The 18,835-nt window shown below is 49.2% G+C and overlaps 1 protein-coding gene across 12 annotated transcripts in view; it reads left to right on the top strand.

The window, feature by feature from the left end:
- HDAC4 (histone deacetylase 4) overlaps positions 1–18,835 on the top strand; it is a 170,913-nt gene that overhangs the window by 85,546 nt on the left and 66,532 nt on the right. For all 12 annotated transcript variants that reach the window (XM_041400239.1, XM_041400235.1, XM_041400236.1 and 9 more), the window contains one exon: positions 7,153–7,397. In XM_041400239.1, coding sequence (XP_041256173.1) covers positions 7,153–7,397 — 245 coding nt within the window. The remainder of the gene's footprint in view (positions 1–7,152; positions 7,398–18,835) is intronic.

Genomic DNA, 18,835 nt, shown 5'->3' with positions numbered 1-18,835 from the left:
TGCTTTTTGTCCTGGGGATCTGCTGAGGGGTGAAGTTTCCTGTTCTGAAAGCAAGACAGACGGATCAAAGAGGTTCAGTTGATGGGTAATGCCTGAAGCAAAGAGGCAGGTGAAATTGCATTCCCAGGAATCACAGAGTCCTGGAATGATTTGAGTTGGAAGGAACTTTAAACATCATCTAGTCCCACCCCTGTCATGGGCAGGGACACCTTCCACTATCCCAGGTGGCTCCAAGTCCAGCCTGGCCTTGGACACTTCCAGAGATCCAGGGACAGCCACAGCTTCCTGAACCTTTTAAGAAGATCTGTACATTTATTTTTGTTGGTTTCTGTTTTATTATTTATTATTTATTTAGATGAGAATCTTTTCCATTGGAAACTCAAGTAAGTTTTGCTTATCCACTCCATGCAAGGAAACTGCCAGGAAAGGTTTCTCACAATTGTGTGAAGTTTGAAATGAGAAATAGTCCAAGCCGACTCCTTTCATTCCATTATCTTTAATTTCACAAAAAGCTCTGGCTCCATCCAAGACACTCATTTGTTAGAGATGTCACTGATGAAACTAGCAAGGAGATAAAGTGGGATAATGGTTGAAGAGGAGGTGGAGAAACTGGAGTGTCTCCCTTTGGAGCTGCTCTGTCCTGCACAGGCTCATCTGTTGGAGACATCTCTGTTGGAGACGCCTGTGCCATCAAGGGTTTGGTGCTGGCCTTGAACTCTCCGTATTCTCATCAAGGAAATACCTATTTATCCGTAAATACCTGTTTATCCAACTCTGATGTCCTGCTCTGGGTTGAGAGAGGTTGGAACGAGATCCATTGCAGCCCAGGCCATTCTGGGATTCCTTGCAAACAGTGGAAAATGTTACTGGAAAATGTTGTTTTCTGTCTTTTGTGGATGTAGCTTGGTGGGTTTCCTTTTTCTTCAAGTGAAGAGACATTTTTTTAATGCTTTAAATCTAAGATGGAGACAGTAGGATAAGTGGTCTGCTCTTCAAGTTTTGGCTTCCTTATTGTCATAGATAGAATTTTCATGTAGGTTCCTAGTAAATGCTAATGAGGTCTGTTTGGGGTAGGAATTAGGCTCAGGAAAACTGGATATGTAGAAGCCCAGAATCTCTGCACCCTTATTCTGCCTCCAGGTCTCGATAGTAATCAGGGAGAAGTTTCCTTGCAATGAATGAGTGAGTGACATTTAAAGCTCCATCTGTTGCATGCGGAGTGCTGCCTCACAACGTGTTTCCATGGCTGATGGGATGATTAATTTCAGTTCCCATTCACAGAGCAGGAAATATTCCCTGAGCAGGGAGTGACTCCAGCCCTCGCCGAGCTGCAGCGTGCATGGAGCTCGTAGGAAGCCTCGGCTGCTGTTTACGCCCAGCTTGTGCTCCCAGACAGGATCCAGGCTGCCTTTGCAGCCACCCACCTGGGCTGTCCCAGAATTCCCAGGGACTGCAGGGTGCTGACCTGCCTTTGGCTCCAGCTGGCCTATGATGCTCAAGCTTGTTGGCTAATTCCAGCCCAGAATACCCTCCCTGGGATTCTGGTCCTTGGAAGTGGGATAGCAGAGGTAAGAACTGAGTGAAACAGAAGTAACTGTTTCCTCCCGCTGTCCCACCCAGCAGGGATTTGGAACCAGATGATCTTTAAGGCTCCTTCCAACCCAGGCCATTCCATAAATCTGTGATAGTTCTTTAATTTGGTGTGGATCCACAGAGGAGCAGGACTGTGCCCTCATCCTGCCCCCGCGTGATGCTCGGGATGTGCTCCAAAGGATGTTGGTGTCCTGGGAGCTGCTCCCACCACCTGCTGCTGGGCAGGTTTGGGGTTCTCTAGTTCAGCTTGGCACAGTCTCGTCTAGAGAATAAACATTCAGAATTGAGTGAAGCTGGTGAAGTGTTGTTTCCCCCCTCTCCTATTAATTTCTCCCTCTAGGTGGGACGTGTGCCATGCTGGAGATGGAACCAGCTCCGAGGGTGCTGTGCCACAGCTTCGTTCTGCTTCCCCATGAAATCCCTGCTTTTATCCCGGCACTGCAGTCAGATACTGCAGTGGCTCAGTGCTATTTATAGCTCTGATCTCACTGTCTCACAGTGTTTTGGGGGGTTTAGCAGTTTGGGGAGTGGGAGCCCTGCTGGAAAAGGATCTCTGGGTCAGCCAGGTGACAGAGGAGATCCCAGCGCTCCAGCCATTGCCGGGAGGGGGGATGGATTTAATTCACAATAATCCAGTGATGCTCGACTGGCTCACATCTTCCTGCCAGAATAAACCACCTCAAGTGCTCCCTTGGCTGTGCTCAGAGTCAACAGTAGCTGTTCACCTCCCTTTCTAGGCTGATTCTGAAGGAAAACCGGGGTGATGGTTATAGGAATGGCGTTCGAGGATTCGGAGCCAGCGTCGTGCTCCTCATATGCCCAAGGCATTCCTGCCAGCAGCAGCTTGGTGTTTAAATGTCTTTCAAAACACAGGGAATTATTTAAAAATCCAAAACTGTTGCTGGACACTGAGGACAGCCCTGAGGAATAAAGTCAAATGATTTTTTTGCTTTTCCCTGGGGAGGAAAGAGCTGGGAATAATGCTGAGAGGGGGAGATGCATGCACACGCTTCCTCAGCATCCCGCTGGGTGGTTCAGCAGGATGGGGATGATCTGATGGCGGCAGCCAAGACTTTGGGATCCTGAACACATCCTCTGGCTTTGTGTTTGCTTTTTGTGGGTGCCCAAAGGCTGACGTGCTGCTCTTGGCAGAGCCTGGCCCGAGGGCACGGCAGGCACAGCAGTAATTAAAAAGCAAACTCATTAGCTGGGAATAAAGCCCCGGCCTGGAAAGGTTGGGAGAGAGGGAGAAGCTGAGTCCATGGGCTCTGGGAAGCCCTGGCTGGGGAGTATCAACCACAGCCAGTCCCAGGAATATCTTATTCCTGGAGGGCAGTGATTTGGGAGGGCACCAGGCACTGGAGAGTCACTAGAAGAGATTGGAATGCTCTTTTCTTGGGATTTTGGGAATCTCCCAGGCTTGCTCTGTCATGGGCAGGTGGGATGTGTCCTGTAGTGGGAGCTGATTTCTTCCTCCAGCCTTGACCAGACTCTCATTCTCTGGGGTTTTGCAGCAGGTTTGGGGAGGTTGATGGGATTTCTTTCCCTTCTCTAAAGGGAATAATTGAAGAAAGAGGAGCTGGGAAGGAGCTGTTTGTGTTCAGTGGGACTCGCTCTGTGCCGGAGGGAGGGAGAGCTCGGGGAAAGCATTTCCTGCACTTTCCCTTTGAAGGTGATGTTGGATTTCAAATGTGAGAGGCAATTTTCTGTGCTGCTTAGATTTAAATTTAAAAAAAGTATAAGATCAAGAAAAAAAAAAAAAGGAAAGAGTAATTTTGGCAACAGCATTTGATATAAAAAACCTTCAGTTTGATTTCTAGTGGAAAGTGTCCCTGCCCATGGCAGGGGGCTGGGATGTGATGGTCTTTAAAGTCCCTTCCAACAAAACCCCTCTGTGGTTCTGGGATTCTGTGAATATTTTTTAAATTAACCTTAAGTAAAGGTTATGCTGAAACAAGGTTTGAATTTAAATATTCATTTGGTGCATCTCATACAGAATTTTTTATTTAACAATTTAATGCGCTTTCAGGACTCAAACTTTAATTTCCATCCTTTAAAGACCAGCATGAAAATGCTGTAGCAGAGAAGGGGAAGAAAATTCAATTATTACTTTTAGTTTTATTGAAAAATGTATTCACAGGTTTAGTGTCACCTTCCCCTAATCCCTTCCAAAACACTTGGGACTTACGGAGAAGATATTTTCCATTTTGGAGTGTGGGAGAATCTACACATACAAACTCCCCTGATAATGTCTTTTGTGAAATGTAATGTCTTTATGTGAAATGTTTTTAATTTTTCCAGTGGAGCCAGGCTGGGAGAGCTGGGGGTGCTCATCTGGAGAGGAGAAGGCTCCAGGGAGAGCTCAGAGCCCCTTGCAGGGCCTAAAGGGCTCCAGGAGAACTGGAGAGGGACTGGGGACAAGGGATGGAGGGACAGGACACAGGGAATGGCTTCCGCTGCCAGAGGGCAGGGATGGATGGGATATTGGGAAGGAATTGTTCCCTGTGAGGATGCTGAGGCTCTGGCACTGCCCAGAGCAGCTGTGGCTGCCCCTGGATCCCTGGCAGTGTCCCAGGCCAGGTGGGACACTGGGGCTTGGAGCAGCCTGGGACAGATGGAAGGTGTCCCTGCCCATGGCAGGAGGTGGAATGGGATGACCTTTTAGGCTCCTTTCAAGCCAATCTATCCTGTGATTCCATGATTCAATACTTTCTGTAGGAAGTTCACTTTGCTTACAGGTCAGAGATTATCACTTCATTTCCCTGTGTTTTGGGTTATTCCCCTCAGTGTGTTACGGACGAGCTGCGAGATGTCAAATTTCCAATCTCCATCAGCAACTGAGGGGGACTGAAGTCTTAGGTCTTAATTAACATGCAGCATGCAAGCAGTCTTTGATGTACAGCCATGTTTTATTTATTTGGGAAGGGAAACACCAGCAGAATGGTTCTAACTTGGTATAAAAATCATCGTAACATGACCATGGAATTAAAATCAGGCTAACTTGATCACAGGGAAAAAATAATTCCCTATATGCCAAGGGGGAGGGGGGGGGGGGATTAAAAAATGGATGGTTTTCTGTTCCTACAGGGAAGAAATAAAAGCAGGGAGAGACCGTGAGATAGTTTGTTATTCATAATCAGGATCTTGTCTCCTAATTCATGGCTTTGGCATTTCTCATGCCAGCCCTGAATGTCGTCTTTGTGCCTTGGCTCACGTCACGACTCCGATTGTGCTCGTGTATTCTTGAGGCAGGACCTAGAAAAGCAATTTTCGAGTGTCCCATCAAACACTCCTGGAGCACAGGCGGGTTTTTGTTGTGGGGCTGTGTTCATTGAGCAGGGAGGGCTGGCTGGGGCTCCGCAGGGCTCTGGGGGTCAGCGGCTCCCGGCAGGGCCAAGAGGGGATTTTTGGAGCCTGAAATAGTCAAGAGTTAGGGATGACGCAGCCTCTGCCGGAGCCCTGAATGGGAATTGTGCTCCTTGTCCTTGCAGCTGTGGGGGGATGACTCCCATTGGATGGGAAATGGGAGACCGGTCAAGTTTTCTTAGGACTCTTTTCCAGCAGGGAATGGCAACTTAAGGCTCATTTTTGGGGAGAAAAGGAGGAGGAATGGTTTTCGAGGCACAATCACAAGTGGTAGGATGTTCCTTCTGCCTGAAACCGTGTTGAGTTTTGCATGCTTGGGAGGTTTGGGGGTGTCCAGCCTGGAGAGGAGAAGGCTCTAGGGAGAGCTCAGAGCCCCTTCCAGTGCCTGAAGGGGCTCCAGGATACCTGAAGAGGGACTGGGGACAAGGCCTGGAGGGCCATGACAAGGGGAATACATGAGATCCCAGAATGGTTTGGCTTGGAGGGACCTTAAAGCTCGTCCAGTGCCACCCCTGCCATGGGCAGGGACACCTTCCACTGTTCCAGGTTGCTCCAAACCCCAATGTCCAGCCTGTTCTTGGACACTGCCAGGGATCCAGGGGCAGCCACAGCTGCTCTGGGCACCCTGTGCCAGGGCCTGAGCACCCTCCCAGTGAACAATTCCTTCCCAATATCCCATCCATCCCTGCCCTCTGGCAGTGGAAGCCATTCCCTGTGTCCTGTCCCTCCAGGGTTTTGTCCCCAGTCCCTCTCCAGCTCTCCTGGAGCCCTTTAGGCCCTGGAGGGGGCTCTGAGCTCTCCCCAGAGACCTCAAACACAGTGTTAAGGTGAGTTTGAGTGCTTATCTCTGGGTCAGAGTGTGCTGCTCTCCCCAAAATCCCTGGCTGTGGCTTGGGAATCAGTTCTTGGCAAGGAATCCTTGCTGTAATGCTGCTAGGGAGAGAGGGGAGCAGAGAAAAAGCCACAGGAAGGAAAGCAATAGGGAAGTGGAGAGAAGTGCTTGTGGATTGAAAAATAACAACACTTCCAGTAATGTGACCTTTTGCCGAAAATGTTTCCATCAAAAAAAGAAAGTCTCCTCCTCCTCCTCCTCCCTGGATGAGCCGAGTGCAGGGAGGGGTGAACATGCTCCTGGACCTCTGCTCCATGAGAGTATTTGGGAAAAACCCTATGGGAACTCTTTCCCTGGGATAGATAAAATTAATGTCCTGACAGAGGATATGGAGAAGAAACCCCCACCTTTATTTTCCAGTTTTGCTGAAGCTCAGTGTTTCTGAGGGATTAGCCTTTGTTATCCTGTAACTGATGTTCATTCAAAGCTCTCAGCAGAGTTACTGAGGGATTGCCCGAGAGAGAGAGAGAGAGAGAGAGAGAGAGCAAATGTTACTAATACAGAATACCTGTGAAAGGCAGAACCGTCACTCAGGTGGAATTTAGAAGATTTTTAGTCATTCATGGGGTGGCAGTAATTATTTATTTTTTTTTTTAGGAGAAACAAGCTGTGTTCAGGTGTTGCAAAAGGGTTGTGGCTTGTCACTGCCAGAGAGCAGGGATAGATGGGATTTTGGGAAGGAATTGTTCCCTGGGACGGTGGGCAGGCCCTGGCACAGAGTGCCCAGAGAAGCTGTGGCTGCTCCTGGATCCCTCTAAGTGTCCATGGCCAGGCTGGATGGGGCTTGGAGCACCTGGGATAATGGAAGGTGTTCCTGGCCATGGCAGGGGTGGCACTGGATGGGCTTTGAGGTCCCTCCCAAGCCATACTAGTTTGGGATTTATTATACAACACTTCGTGGTTTTTGCATGAGTTTCTTAAAGGGAGAGCATCATGTTCCTGGCCACGGCAGTCCGTCAGTTCATCCATCACAAGTCAGGATTAATGCTTTCTGTGAAGTCTCAGATTACTCTTTATCCTCCTTATTTCCCGTGGTGCTGCATGAGTGGAACAGAGCTCTGTGTGTGTTTGGAAGGCATGGATGTGTCCCACATGATGCGCTTTGCTTGTAGCAAACACAGGGGTTTGTAGGAGGTGGTGCCTGGTGGAAAACTTGTTGATCCCTGAATTCCTGTAGTCCTTGCTTACCTCTAAGGGAATGGTGTGAACTTCATGGTGCTGCTCTTGATGCAGACCACGGTTGCTCCATCCTTTGCTGGCTGAGGACCACGCTGACCCTGCTCTGGTGTTCTCCCCCGCAGTTGACGTGAGCACAGCCCTGCCCTTGCAAGTGGCGCCGAGCTCAGTGCCCATGGACCTGCGGCTGGACCACCAGTTCTCCATGCCGGTGACGGAGCCTACGCTGCGGGAGCAGCAGCTGCAGCAGGAGCTGCTGGCCCTCAAGCAGAAGCAGCAGATCCAGAGGCAGATCCTGATCGCAGAGTTCCAGCGGCAGCACGAGCAGCTCTCTCGGCAGCATGAGGCGCAGCTGCACGAGCACATCAAGGTAAGGGTGGCCAGGGACGAGGGGGTAGTGGAATTGTTGAGGTTGGAAAAGCCTTCCAGGATCATCCATTCCAACCATCAACCCAGCAGCACCACCACAGTCCCCAAGTGCTGCATCCCACAAAACTTCTGAGCAATTCCAGGTGTGGTGAGTCTACCACTGCCCTGGGGAACCAGTTCCAAAACCTGGCCACTGTTTCAAGGAGGATATTTTCCCTCATCTCCAGTTTAAACTTTTCCTGGCACCACTCAAGGTTGTTTCCTCTTGTCTTGTCCCTTGCTCTCCACCTTCCTCTCAGGATGCCAGAAGGTCCCTTCAAGCCTCCTTTTCTCCAGGCTGAGCCCATTTCCCAGCTCCCTCAGCCTCTCCTGGGACTGCAGCCCTGTCTAGGTTTGGAAATACAGGTGTCTGCTAAGGAATGCAGGAGCCTCCCCTGAAATGGAAAAATGTAAACTCCCTCCCTCTTAACTGTTATAAATTTGAAATTAAGGGGGGCTCTCAGGCAAAAATATGGGAGCAGGAATAGCAGTTCTTTATTAGGGAAGAAAATAAAAAGATAAAATAAACAATGCAGTAAAGTAAAACAACACTGACAGAGTCAGGACACAACCTGACACCATGTTGGTTAGGGTGCTGGTAGCAGTCCAATAGGAATTGTGGCTGCACCAGCCACAATTGGAGTGTCCTGGAGTGTCAGGTGTGGTTCTGTTGGAGCAGGGATCCTGTAGAAGGGTGTAGTCTACCTCAGAAGATCCAGTGGAAGATGCAGCTGTTCCTCTGGGAAATCCAGTGGAGAAGCTGTGCTGGTGTTGCAGAATCTCAGATGATATCCAGGTAGGAATGGTTGGCTCCTCCCTCTGGGTGGAGCATCTGCCAATGGGATGCTATAGTTCTTATCAGCCATGCAGGGACATTCAATAGCCTGTTATCAGCAGATGTCCTCCTGGAGGAAGGATTGGGTGTGGAAGAGATAAGGAAAACTGCCCACTTAACAGAAGACAGCTGCCATGCAGATGGCAAATAGAATACAATTTTGCTTGGCAATCCAGGACAAGCCCCTTCCCAGCTCCATTCCCTTCCCTGGACACGCTAAATGTCTCAATGGATGTGTCCCTAGCAGGAGGTTACCTGCTACTGTGGTCACACATTTTGGGAGTAGAGGCACAGGAACTTCTCGTTGGACATTTGCCATCAGCACGAGCTGCAGACAGCGTGTGGACCGTGGTGGGACTGCAGGAACAGGGAGTGCAGGGGCACTGCCTGCGCGTGGGTCTGGACACATTCAGATTTTTCAGAGTTAGGCACCAGGCAGGTGCTGTGCCCTGTGTGGGACAGGGAGGAGCCAGGCAGGATCAGTGGGCAGTCCAGTCTGGAAGATGGCTGTTGCAAGTGAAAACATGAGACATTATATAAATATTTCCCAGTGCTGGACTATTGCTATGGCAACATAAGCTTTCCGAATTGGTAATAGGCTCCTTTTTTCAAAGGGGGATTAGTACTGCACATGGTAAATAGCCTTAATGTAATATTAAAAAGCAACCTTGATTCAACCTTATATAACTTTCATTTCAATACAAAATGCATGTCAGAATGGGAAAGATGGGATTAAAAGTTAATGGGGTGTTATTTACAGACTTCTTAGTACAGAGAAGAGCTGGGCTTTGTGAGAAGTGTCCCTGTTTGAAGCTGGATTCATAGCAAACACTCCTGTCCCTTGGTGAGTCCTCTGTGCTGTGGCCAGGGCAGAGGTGAGGAGGTGCCTGGGTGTGAATATATTTATACATGGATGCAGTGTGTGCATCTCTGGGTGTGTATGGAATGTTTACATATTCCCATGTTTCTGTGATTGCACATTTGCCCATGGCTGGCACAAGCGCTTGGGGTGGGGGAAGGATGGAGAATTCCTGTGACAAATATTTCCATTATTCCCTTATAATTGTCCATGCCTGGAGTTATTTGTCTGTGAAAAATCAGGCAGGCTCATTCCCATTTAATGGCCAAGCTCAAAGCACTGGTGATAGGAACATATTTGCTCTCATTTATGTCAAAAGCTTTGACTTAATCTGCTCAAAATCTGTGTAAGGAGGAAGCTGAGCTCGAATTTTGAGACACCACAGTATATCCAGCCCATTAGGTAATGAAGTTCTTCATCTTGTGTGTAAGCCTGGCTAAATCAGAGCCTTAAAATAGGGATGGTATAATCCTGTACCAAAGGGTGGCCTGCAAGGTGATCTCTGAGAGTAGTAAGTGTGTCAGTGGGACCAGAGTTGCTTTAAAAATCAAACAACACCTCATTGAAATAAGCCCTGTGATGCCTCACAAAGAAAATGACCCCCACACACTACCCCAGTGTGCATTTTCTCTGGGAAAACATCCTGCTTGTCTCTGTGTGCTGGAGTCAGCCCACATTTAGGTGACTCTTAGAACTGGCAACTGTGTTAAGTCCAGTGCCTGTGAGTGCAGGGAAGCAATTATTTTGCCCAGAAAATTAAAATACCTAACTTTAAATTTGGACTCAGAGCTGCCCAGCTCATGAAGAAAGCGGGGCAGGGATGTTAAAGCAAATAAAACCCATTCATCTTCTGCAAGTGAAGCACTGGAGCTGTGCAGTTTGGTATAGATACAGTCCTGAGTGAAGATGCAGAGCTCTTTTTGGAGAAATTTATTTGTTTGGTTTTTTTTTGGTGTTTTTTTTTTTTTTTTTAATCCCATGTGCACACAGGCATGAACACCCCATGGCAGGGGTTGGGAATGGGATGAGCTTTGAGGGCCCTCCCAACCCAAACCATTCTGTGATTCTGCGATAATGTTAAACCCAGAATTTTCCAAATTGCTTTGGAAACTGCTTCAGTGAAGGGGGAAGAATTACAGCATTTTACTCTGTTCTGTGTACGTGATACTGTCTAGTATTGATCACTTTGGCTTTTTCCCCTATAGCCTGGCATCCACCATTTTAGTCAATGAGTGCAAAGCATTTACTTCATAAAATCCCTGAAAGCTTTGGGATGGCAGGGACTCTAAGGATCATTTAATTCCAGTCCCCTGCCATGGCAGGGACACCTTCCACTGTCCCAGGCTGGTCCAAGCCCCAATGTCCAACCTGGCCTTGGACACTCCCAGGGATCCAGGGGCAGCCACAGCTGCTCTGGGAAATCTGTGCCAGGGCCTGCCCACCCTCCCAGAGAAGAATACCTTCCCAATATCCCATCCATCCCTGCGCTCTGGCAGTGGAAGCCATTCCCTGTGTCCTGTCCCTCCAGCCCTTGTCCCAGTCCCTCTCCATCTCTCCTGGAGCCCTTTAGGCTCTGCAAGGGGCTCTGAGGTCCCCTTGGAGCCTTCTGCTCTCCAGGTGAGCACCCCCATCTCTCCCAGCTGATGAATCTTTCAAACAGCTCCTTTGTTTCCAGTGTTGACTCCTTTGCTAGTGCAGGAGAAGTCATACTTTGGGGTTATTTCTTTTATTGCCGTGGTGTTGGTGGGAATAGAGGAACTGGTCTGACTTGACAGGAACTAAATAGGGGTGAGCCCCCCTCAATCCCATCCCGCAGACAAAGCAGGAGTCTGAGGAACACTTCAGTGAGTGAAGTTTGGCCTGGAAAATCCTGGCATGATTGCCTGTTTTTCTATCCCTGTAGATAACATTTTCCTATTGAGAGCTGAAGTTTTGGCTTTTTCCAGAGCTTGGAATTGCTTCCATCCGTTCAGTTTTAATCATCTGACCTAGTGCAGGGGGAGAAGGCGATGACTGCCTGAACATGTGATCCTTTCCCCGGCGTTCCCAGTCCTTGCTTTTATAGACATTGTGTTTTGGCCTTCACATAAAAGTGCCAGATTCCCCAAGATGGTGCAAGTTGGAGAGAGCCAGGAAATTAGTGAAACAGTACTTGTGGAAGGGCTCTATAATGGACACAGAGCTCAGCACAGGGGAGGAGTGGGAGGGTAAGGAGAAAACACAGGGATGGAGAGAGGGATAGAAGGGGGAATGGCTTTGAATTGAAAGAGAGTAAGTTTAGATTGGGTATTAGGAAGAAATTAGTGATGAGGCATGGGGCTTGGAGCAAACTGCTCTAGTGGGAGATGTCTCTGCTCACAGCAGGGAATGGGCTGAGCTTTAAGGTCCCTCCCAACCCAAAGCATTCTGGGCGATTCTGTGAAAACCCTGACATGTTTGGGAAAATAAGCCAAGCCTTTTGAAGGCTTCACTGTACAGAGCAGGGCAGGCTGTTTCTTTCACAGCTGCAGAGCTCTGCAGATTGCCCAGGCCTGGCTCCAGAAAGCACCAAGGGAGAGGCTGGAGGCACTGGCAGCTGCTCCTCTCTCCAGTAGCCACTCACTTTCAGTGAGGTGGGTTTTCCACTCCTCCGTGCATTCGCCAGATGTGGGACAACATTTATGGCCTTCAAATCTGCTTTCCTGAACAAAACCAAGGATGGAATAAGGGGCCTGGCTCTTGGGTGAGATGGTGGAAAGCCTCTCCACAGGTCCCGCTGCAAGCTTTGCCTGACCTTTGGTCGTGGGGGAACAGGCAGGGAATTTTTTCCTTTGTGAGTCACTCATTCCCAGCTAAGATCAGCTGGAAGTTACCAAAAGCTTTTCCGTTTGCCCTTCTGGTCAAGGGCTGGATGGAAGAGGCACAGGATGGGCACTTTGGCAGGGCCAGATGCACCTCGGGTGCTGTGAGCTCAGCAGGGAGGGAAGGACGTCGTGGGGAATGTGGTTCATCTGCTCTGTCTGAGCTTGGAGCAGGGCTCTTCCCAGCTCCGGCTGTTTTACAGCCACAGCCGGAAACTTCTCGGGGATGCTGACGCACGTCGGTGCCAGGGTAACAGCACATGGAGGCAGCTGAACCTCCCAGCTCCTCGTGGGCCTGAAATCCTCAACTGCAGGTGTGCAATCCCATTCCCAGTTTTCCCACTGTCTGAGAAAGGACTGTGTGCATCCATAGCACAGGGAGTGCTGGGCTGTGAGTCCAGCATAGACAGGATGGGCAGGGAAGCAGCAGCAAGGAAAGGAGCTTTGTGAGGATGTTTGCTGTGCAGTGATCCTGAAATTGTTCTTTTTCCCTTGACAGAATGAATTCCTACATTGAGTGAGGGATAGTAACACATCCGAGGGATCAGCCTCTTGTTCAGAGACCCATGGTGAAGCTCCTGGGCCATTCCTTTGGTGTCAGGGAGTGAAAATCTTGCAGGAAATCTTCCAGACAGATTTTGCTGTGTTGTAAAGAAATGTAATTCTTTCCCAAAGATGTCTAGACTTGATAGTTGTCATGCTGATGCTGAGGGGAGAAACTCATGGCTCTTTGCTTTCATGTGGAGCCACTGCCTATGGAATGGTAGGTTTGCCTGCAGGATACCCCTGGAGCTGCTCAAGGCCAGGCTGGATGGAGATGTGGTGGAAGGTGTTCCTGCCCATGGCAGGGAGTGGAACTTTGAGGTACTTCCCAACACAACTCAACCCAACCTAACCCAACCCAACCCAACCAAACCCATTCTGTCATTCCATGGTAGCTCACTGGACCCAAATCACATTGTCCTTTAGTGGGGCTGCTCTTGGCATACCTCTGACAGTGCCCAGTGCTTCTCTTTGATTCCATGTTGATTCCATGTTGATTCCATGTTGATTCCTGCTCAGCAGGGAAAGCTGGGCATGTTTCAGTTCTGCTGCTAGGGTTGGTGTCACCTGCTGATCCCCTTATGGCACATTCCCCAGGGACGCTGCCGGCAGCACCATGGCTCCTGCAAAGCACCTGCTTCCCTTGGGCTCTGGAAGGACCAACTTCCATCCTACCCCTGATATCCCAGCTCCCCTTCCTGGGCCTGTCTGCTCTGTGCTCTCTTCCTGCAGCGGCCGGCGTGGAGGGGCTCCCTCTGCTCATTTTTGTGCTGCTCTTCTGCAGCACACCCCTTCCTCACGCGTCCCTTTCAAGAGGAACTTGAAAAGCCCAGCGATACCAGGTGTCCGCCTCTGTCTGGATTCTGGGATGACAGGATTATTCATCTTAGGAAGCTGCAGCTGGGTACAGTCAGTGGTAAAAGACCAGACTGAACATTTTGTGCCTCGTTACTACTCGAGCGCCTTGCAGCTTGCGCTATTTCCAGACGGCTTCCTGTTCTTTCTCAGTGACCTTGCCTTGCTTTTCTGGCACACTGAGCCCACTCCAAAACTTACACCTTAGATCCTGCAAAACTTAACTTCTGATGGAAGCAACCCTGGGGAAAACTTTTGGAAGATCAGAGCATTTGCTCCCTTTGAAGGGGGTAGGATGCTGACTTTTCCTCAGCCTCAAAGTCAGGATCTTTTGCGAGAGCGGTGAGGACAAACCTGCACACGGAAGGGTTGGTTCTGTCAACAAATCCATGGAGCAGCTTCTACCCCATCTCTTGGTTGAAGGAGTTCTGCATCAGGCTGGGATAATTTAGGCGTCTTCCTGCCATCCAAGCACTGCTGGTGGTGTCAGGAGTGAAGCTGGAATGCTCATCCAGGGAAATTTGTCTGCTTTGGGCCTTACAGAGCTACTGGAACTTGGCAGAAGAAATATGTTTCCTTTTGGTTTCTTCTGAGATGGGCCATGCTTGGTTGGCTGGAAGGAGCACAATGGGAATTCTGGATTTTTCTGGAGTAAAATACTTGTGGGGCAGTACGGGTATTTTTTTTGTCAGTTTAGAGTTTCAGAGTAAATGGCAGCAGAAGAGATATTTTGGCAATTCACACACCCGAATGTTCAATTCCAATTTTAACTTAATTTTGAACTTAATAAAATAATTGGAAGTAATCAAAGAGAACACAGAGAATCAGGGCAGGAATAAAAAAAATACCCCACTGGATCCTGTTGTTATGTCAGGAATATTGACCTGTTAATGTACACCACTGCTGGTCCGTTCATGTCCAGAAATGTGGAATTCCTGTAGTACCCAAAACACCCCACAACAGTTCACAGAGGATGTAACTGCTCCTTCAAGGACCAAGGTCTCATCTCTAACTTAGCATCAAACATGTAGGGCTCCTCCTTTACAGGATTTTATAGGGTTCTTTGGTTTACAGGGATTGGTTTAAGTCAATTTTTTGGATTTATTTATTGCCATCCATGCTGGAATGGGCACTCCCTGCTCCTGATTCCCTCCCCTTCAACAATAACCACGCAAAGCCCACCAGAGGCAGACTCAAAGGAGTTTTCCTCAGCTTGAAAGGGGAAAACTGGAGGAGGAGCTGAATGTGCTGGATACTACAAATGGAGCTTGCTGCTTTCTGGAAAGGCTGATGGATATTCTGCTTCTGGAAGAAGGGAAAAGTTAGGCTGGAGCGGGAGTCAGGGAGCAAAAGGCTCATGCAAAAGTGCTGAACCTTTCCCAGTGCTGAACCTTTACAGGTATTCAGGGCTCAGAGGGCTTCCAGCCTTTTGGGAGAGGTAATGGCATGGGAAGGAGACTAGGGTACAAAATTCCATATCCATATGTAAAGCTGCCAAGGTAAAAACATCTTATCACCGGGAGCTGGCGTGAAGGGAACCTCACCGTCATTCCCAGTCCTGGAGACGGTTTAGCCTCATAAACCTGAGCACCAGACGTTCTCAGTAGGATGTGTCTGACTGAGATCAGTCTCCTGCCCAGGGAGCTGCTGGCTGGGAGGGATCATTTCCCTGCAGAAAATTCCCTGCCCATTGGAATTTCTGGCACGGGATTAGCTGGCTGTCAGCTGCCCGATGGCGGGAAGGGGGCACGTGGGCTGCGTGTCCCCGAAAAGAGACGAGAGGTGCTCGTTCTCCCAGATCTTTGTGTCTTGGCTGCTGCTGGAAGTCACAATGTTCCCCGCTCCCTGTCTCCCAGCACAGCTGATTTATTCTGCCCAGTGCTTCAGGAGATATCCCAAATACGCCGCCACGGAGCCAAGAGAGCAGATCCTGAAACTGGAGCCACAGCCCGAGACTTCAGTAAACAGGATGGGGGGAACATGAAGCATGGAGTCCAGCCAGCATCGGGAGAGCTGCGAAACAACCCAGCAGAGCAGTGCTCCCAGAAATCCAGCTCCCAGAAATCCCAGCACCGGTGCTTTGCTTCCACCTATAGCCAAGGGTTTTTCAGGGGGTGATTTGATGAGTACTTTCTTGGAGAGTTCTTCTTCATCCTCACCTACGATTTGACTTTATTTTTACAGAGCCTGAGCCCAAATATCGTTTTGAATGCCTGATTTAAACCCCCAAAACAGTAGAATTTGGCCAGGACAGGTGGCAGAAGAACCTTTCCCTGATATCCCCCCTGTGCTGGAGCTGAACTGAGGTGTGGATTGAGAAGCAATAGGGAGCTGGACACAGCAACTTTGCATGCCAGGGAATATCTATCAGCCAGAAGTGTTCCAACTTCTGTTCACCCAGGCTTGTGCTTATCTCTGCGATTATTTTGCTCTCCCTTCCACTAATTGCTGCTATTAAAAATATCTCTTATAAACACCCGGGAGCCAGTCTGAGCTGGGGGGGGCAGGAAGGATCTCTTTGCTTTGCCTTCTTGTTTGGCATCTGGAGGAGTGGTTGTGGAAGTTCTAATGCAATGTGTCTCCATGAAATCCATCCTGGTTCTCTCTGGGAAATGGGATCTTGGTGTCAGCACTCCACACTTCCTGGGAGGGCACTGCAAAGACTAAAGAGAACCACTTTAGCTGCATTTCCCTTAAAAAGGGGTTTCTCTGTGACAGTTTCTCTACTGATAAGGTGTCAGTCCCCCTCCTAGGCAAACAAGCTGGAGCACTGAAGACAATTGAGGAGTGTGGTGGCAAAATTCTCTGGATTGCTGAGTCCTCACGGTAGGCTGGCGGTTGATAAATACCTGGAAATGCTCTGCATCCTCCCTGTCACCTTTATTAATATTCATTTATGCTAAAGGAGCACCAGCAGCACTAACTGCAGGTACAGTTGAACATTTGTGCAGTTTTCAGAAATAGTGGGAGCAGTGACATTAAACATATGCAGGAATCCCCATAGTTATGAATATTTACAAATATTGATTTTGGCAAAAGCACCTAATTCAGATGTTCTGAGCTCCCTAATGCAGCGTGTGTGTGTGTCTGTCACACAGTGCTCCTCAGACTCGGGTCTGAGTTAGTCTCAGATCCAGGGATTTCCCTCAGTGAATCACTTTGTAATGAAATTTCAGTGTTTGGGAAATGCAGTTGGGGAATAAACCCCCTGGCCCAGCTGTGTGTGGTGAGCACACAGGGTCTGAGTGGGCAGTGCCTACTCGAATTTGCCTCTATTGCTTTAAATTAACCAGAAAAATGATTTTCCTGACACCCCAACAATCCCACCCTGTGCATCCCTGAGAGCATTGTCCAAATGCTCCTGCAGCTCTCTCAGCCATGCCCATTCCTTGGGGAGCCTGGGCAGTGCCAGCACCCTCTGGGGGTAGAACCATTTCCTCATCTCCAGCCTAAATGTTTGTCTTCCTATAACATTCCTGGTAAGTGTAGAGAAATAACCCAGAGAAGACACCCGGATGGGTTTTCTTTTTTTGTTTTCCTAGGCTACAGCAGACACCAACAGTGATTTCTTTTCATTCTTCATGGATACAATCAGAGACATGGCTTCATTATTTTATTTTTTCAATTTTTTTTTTTCAACTTTGAAACCATTTGAAAAACTATATTAAGAATAGGCTTTGTGGAAACTGGGGTCAAAATGAGCAGAGACAATACATCCCTAATGAAACTTCCCTAAACCATCCAGTGACAAATGGGGCTTTTCATTCCCATTTCACTCCAGATGTCAATGAAAGCACAGCTCCTTCTAAAGCAGCCTAATGTATGTAAACCATCGCAGGAAGCAGAGCCCGCAGAGCCTAGGAGACTGCAGATGGAGAGAAAAGGCTCCTGATTCCATAAAAATAACAAAACCTGTTTTACCATATTGTGCATTAAATATTGTTCATTTGCATACTTTCCATGGCAAGGTTCTCAAAGCCCACCATGTGGTGGACTTGTTGGAAGTCAGGAAAGAGACTCTTTCCCCAAATGGAGACGTGTTAGTAGAAGCTGCTGCTTAATTAGAAAACAAAAATAGCTGGTTTCCTCTATTTTTTTCCTCCTTTTCAATTTTTTTTTTCCAGTGTGGATTTTTGGTTGCTTGCATATAATTCAATAGAATTAGGAGGGGAGGCATAGGTGCAGTCACTGCAAAATAACTGGATTGCTGGTGTTTTACAACAGCCTGCCTGCTTGGAACAGGCAGCAGCAGGGATTCCTCCATGGAGAGTTTCCAGCAGATAGCCAGGCAGATTGTAAATACCTCTTAGATTGTTTCTTTTCCATCTTTACATAGAATAGTGTGATTTTATTTGTATTTATTGTGGATCCGTGGCTGAAGCATTGGGCGGTGACATGTGCAATGCCACAAATTAATCAGAGGAGCCTAGAATATCCATAGCTGGAAGAGGCTCGCAGGGATCATCAAGTCCATCTCCTGGCCCTGCACAGGACACCCCAAGAATCTCAGCTAAAGGCATGAAAAGGAAAATGTGCTCAAGGAGAAGAAAAAACTTCAGGGTGGGAGTCTTGTGTATGCAGGAGCTGGCAGGGTTTGGGGAAGGATGGACTGAGATGTTCTTGGAGAGAGCAGATTCCCTGTCTTAACAGCCATGGCTTGGACCCTGCCCACAGCAGAGGCTTGGAACGATCTTTAGGGTCCCTTCCAACCCAAAGCATTCCGCAATTCCGTGCTCCCGATCCCTCTCTGCCTCGGGCGTTCTGCGGGAGCGGTGGGTGGCATCCGAGCACAGGCCCCCATTAAGCGCAGCCCTGGAGAGGCTGGGCCTTGGAGGCTGGAGGCTGCCAGCTCCGATCAATCCCTTGGTTTATAGGCTGCCAACGTAAAGAGTGCGGGGTGGGCGCCGTGCTCCAGAGGCTCCGGAGACTGCACTGGGCTCCGGAGGCTCCGCAGGGCCCCGGCATTCCAGGCCTTTGCGGGAGGCACAGGAGCGGCCTGCGCGCTTGGCCCGGCCCGCGCCTTGCTGGGCACGGTGCAGATCAAATTGGAAGGCGGGAAATCATTCTTTCGGCTCTGCTTTTTCAAGAAAAAGCGGTTTTTAGCCCCACAGAGATCCCTTCGTTCCTCTCTGGGCTGCTGGGATGTGCTGTTTGTACACTTGCTTTTCCGCAGCCTCACAGGACACAGCGCATCAAACTGCCGCCCTCAGTGCCATGGCAATCCCCTGTGCACCCCAACAGGGAGCTCTGGGCTGGGGGACTCCCCTCTGCACCCAAACAGGGAGCTCTGGGCTGGGAGAATCCCCTGTGCACCCCAACAGGGAGCTCTGGGCTGGGGGATGCACCCCAAATTTCCCAGGAGGTTGGTGGGGACACTGACACCTCCCAGCTGCTGGAACTTGGGGAGCCCAGGGAGGACTTGCACTGGGGCAGGAGTATTCTTCCAGCCTTGAGTGTCCCATCTGATG

This window comes from Onychostruthus taczanowskii, unplaced genomic scaffold, assembly GCF_017590055.1.
Source record: "Onychostruthus taczanowskii isolate IOZ18803 unplaced genomic scaffold, ASM1759005v1 scaffold176, whole genome shotgun sequence".
Classification (NCBI taxonomy): Eukaryota; Metazoa; Chordata; class Aves; order Passeriformes; family Passeridae; genus Onychostruthus; species Onychostruthus taczanowskii.
Note: the sequence above shows the minus strand (reverse complement) of the source record. Positions and strands in the feature narration are given on the sequence as shown.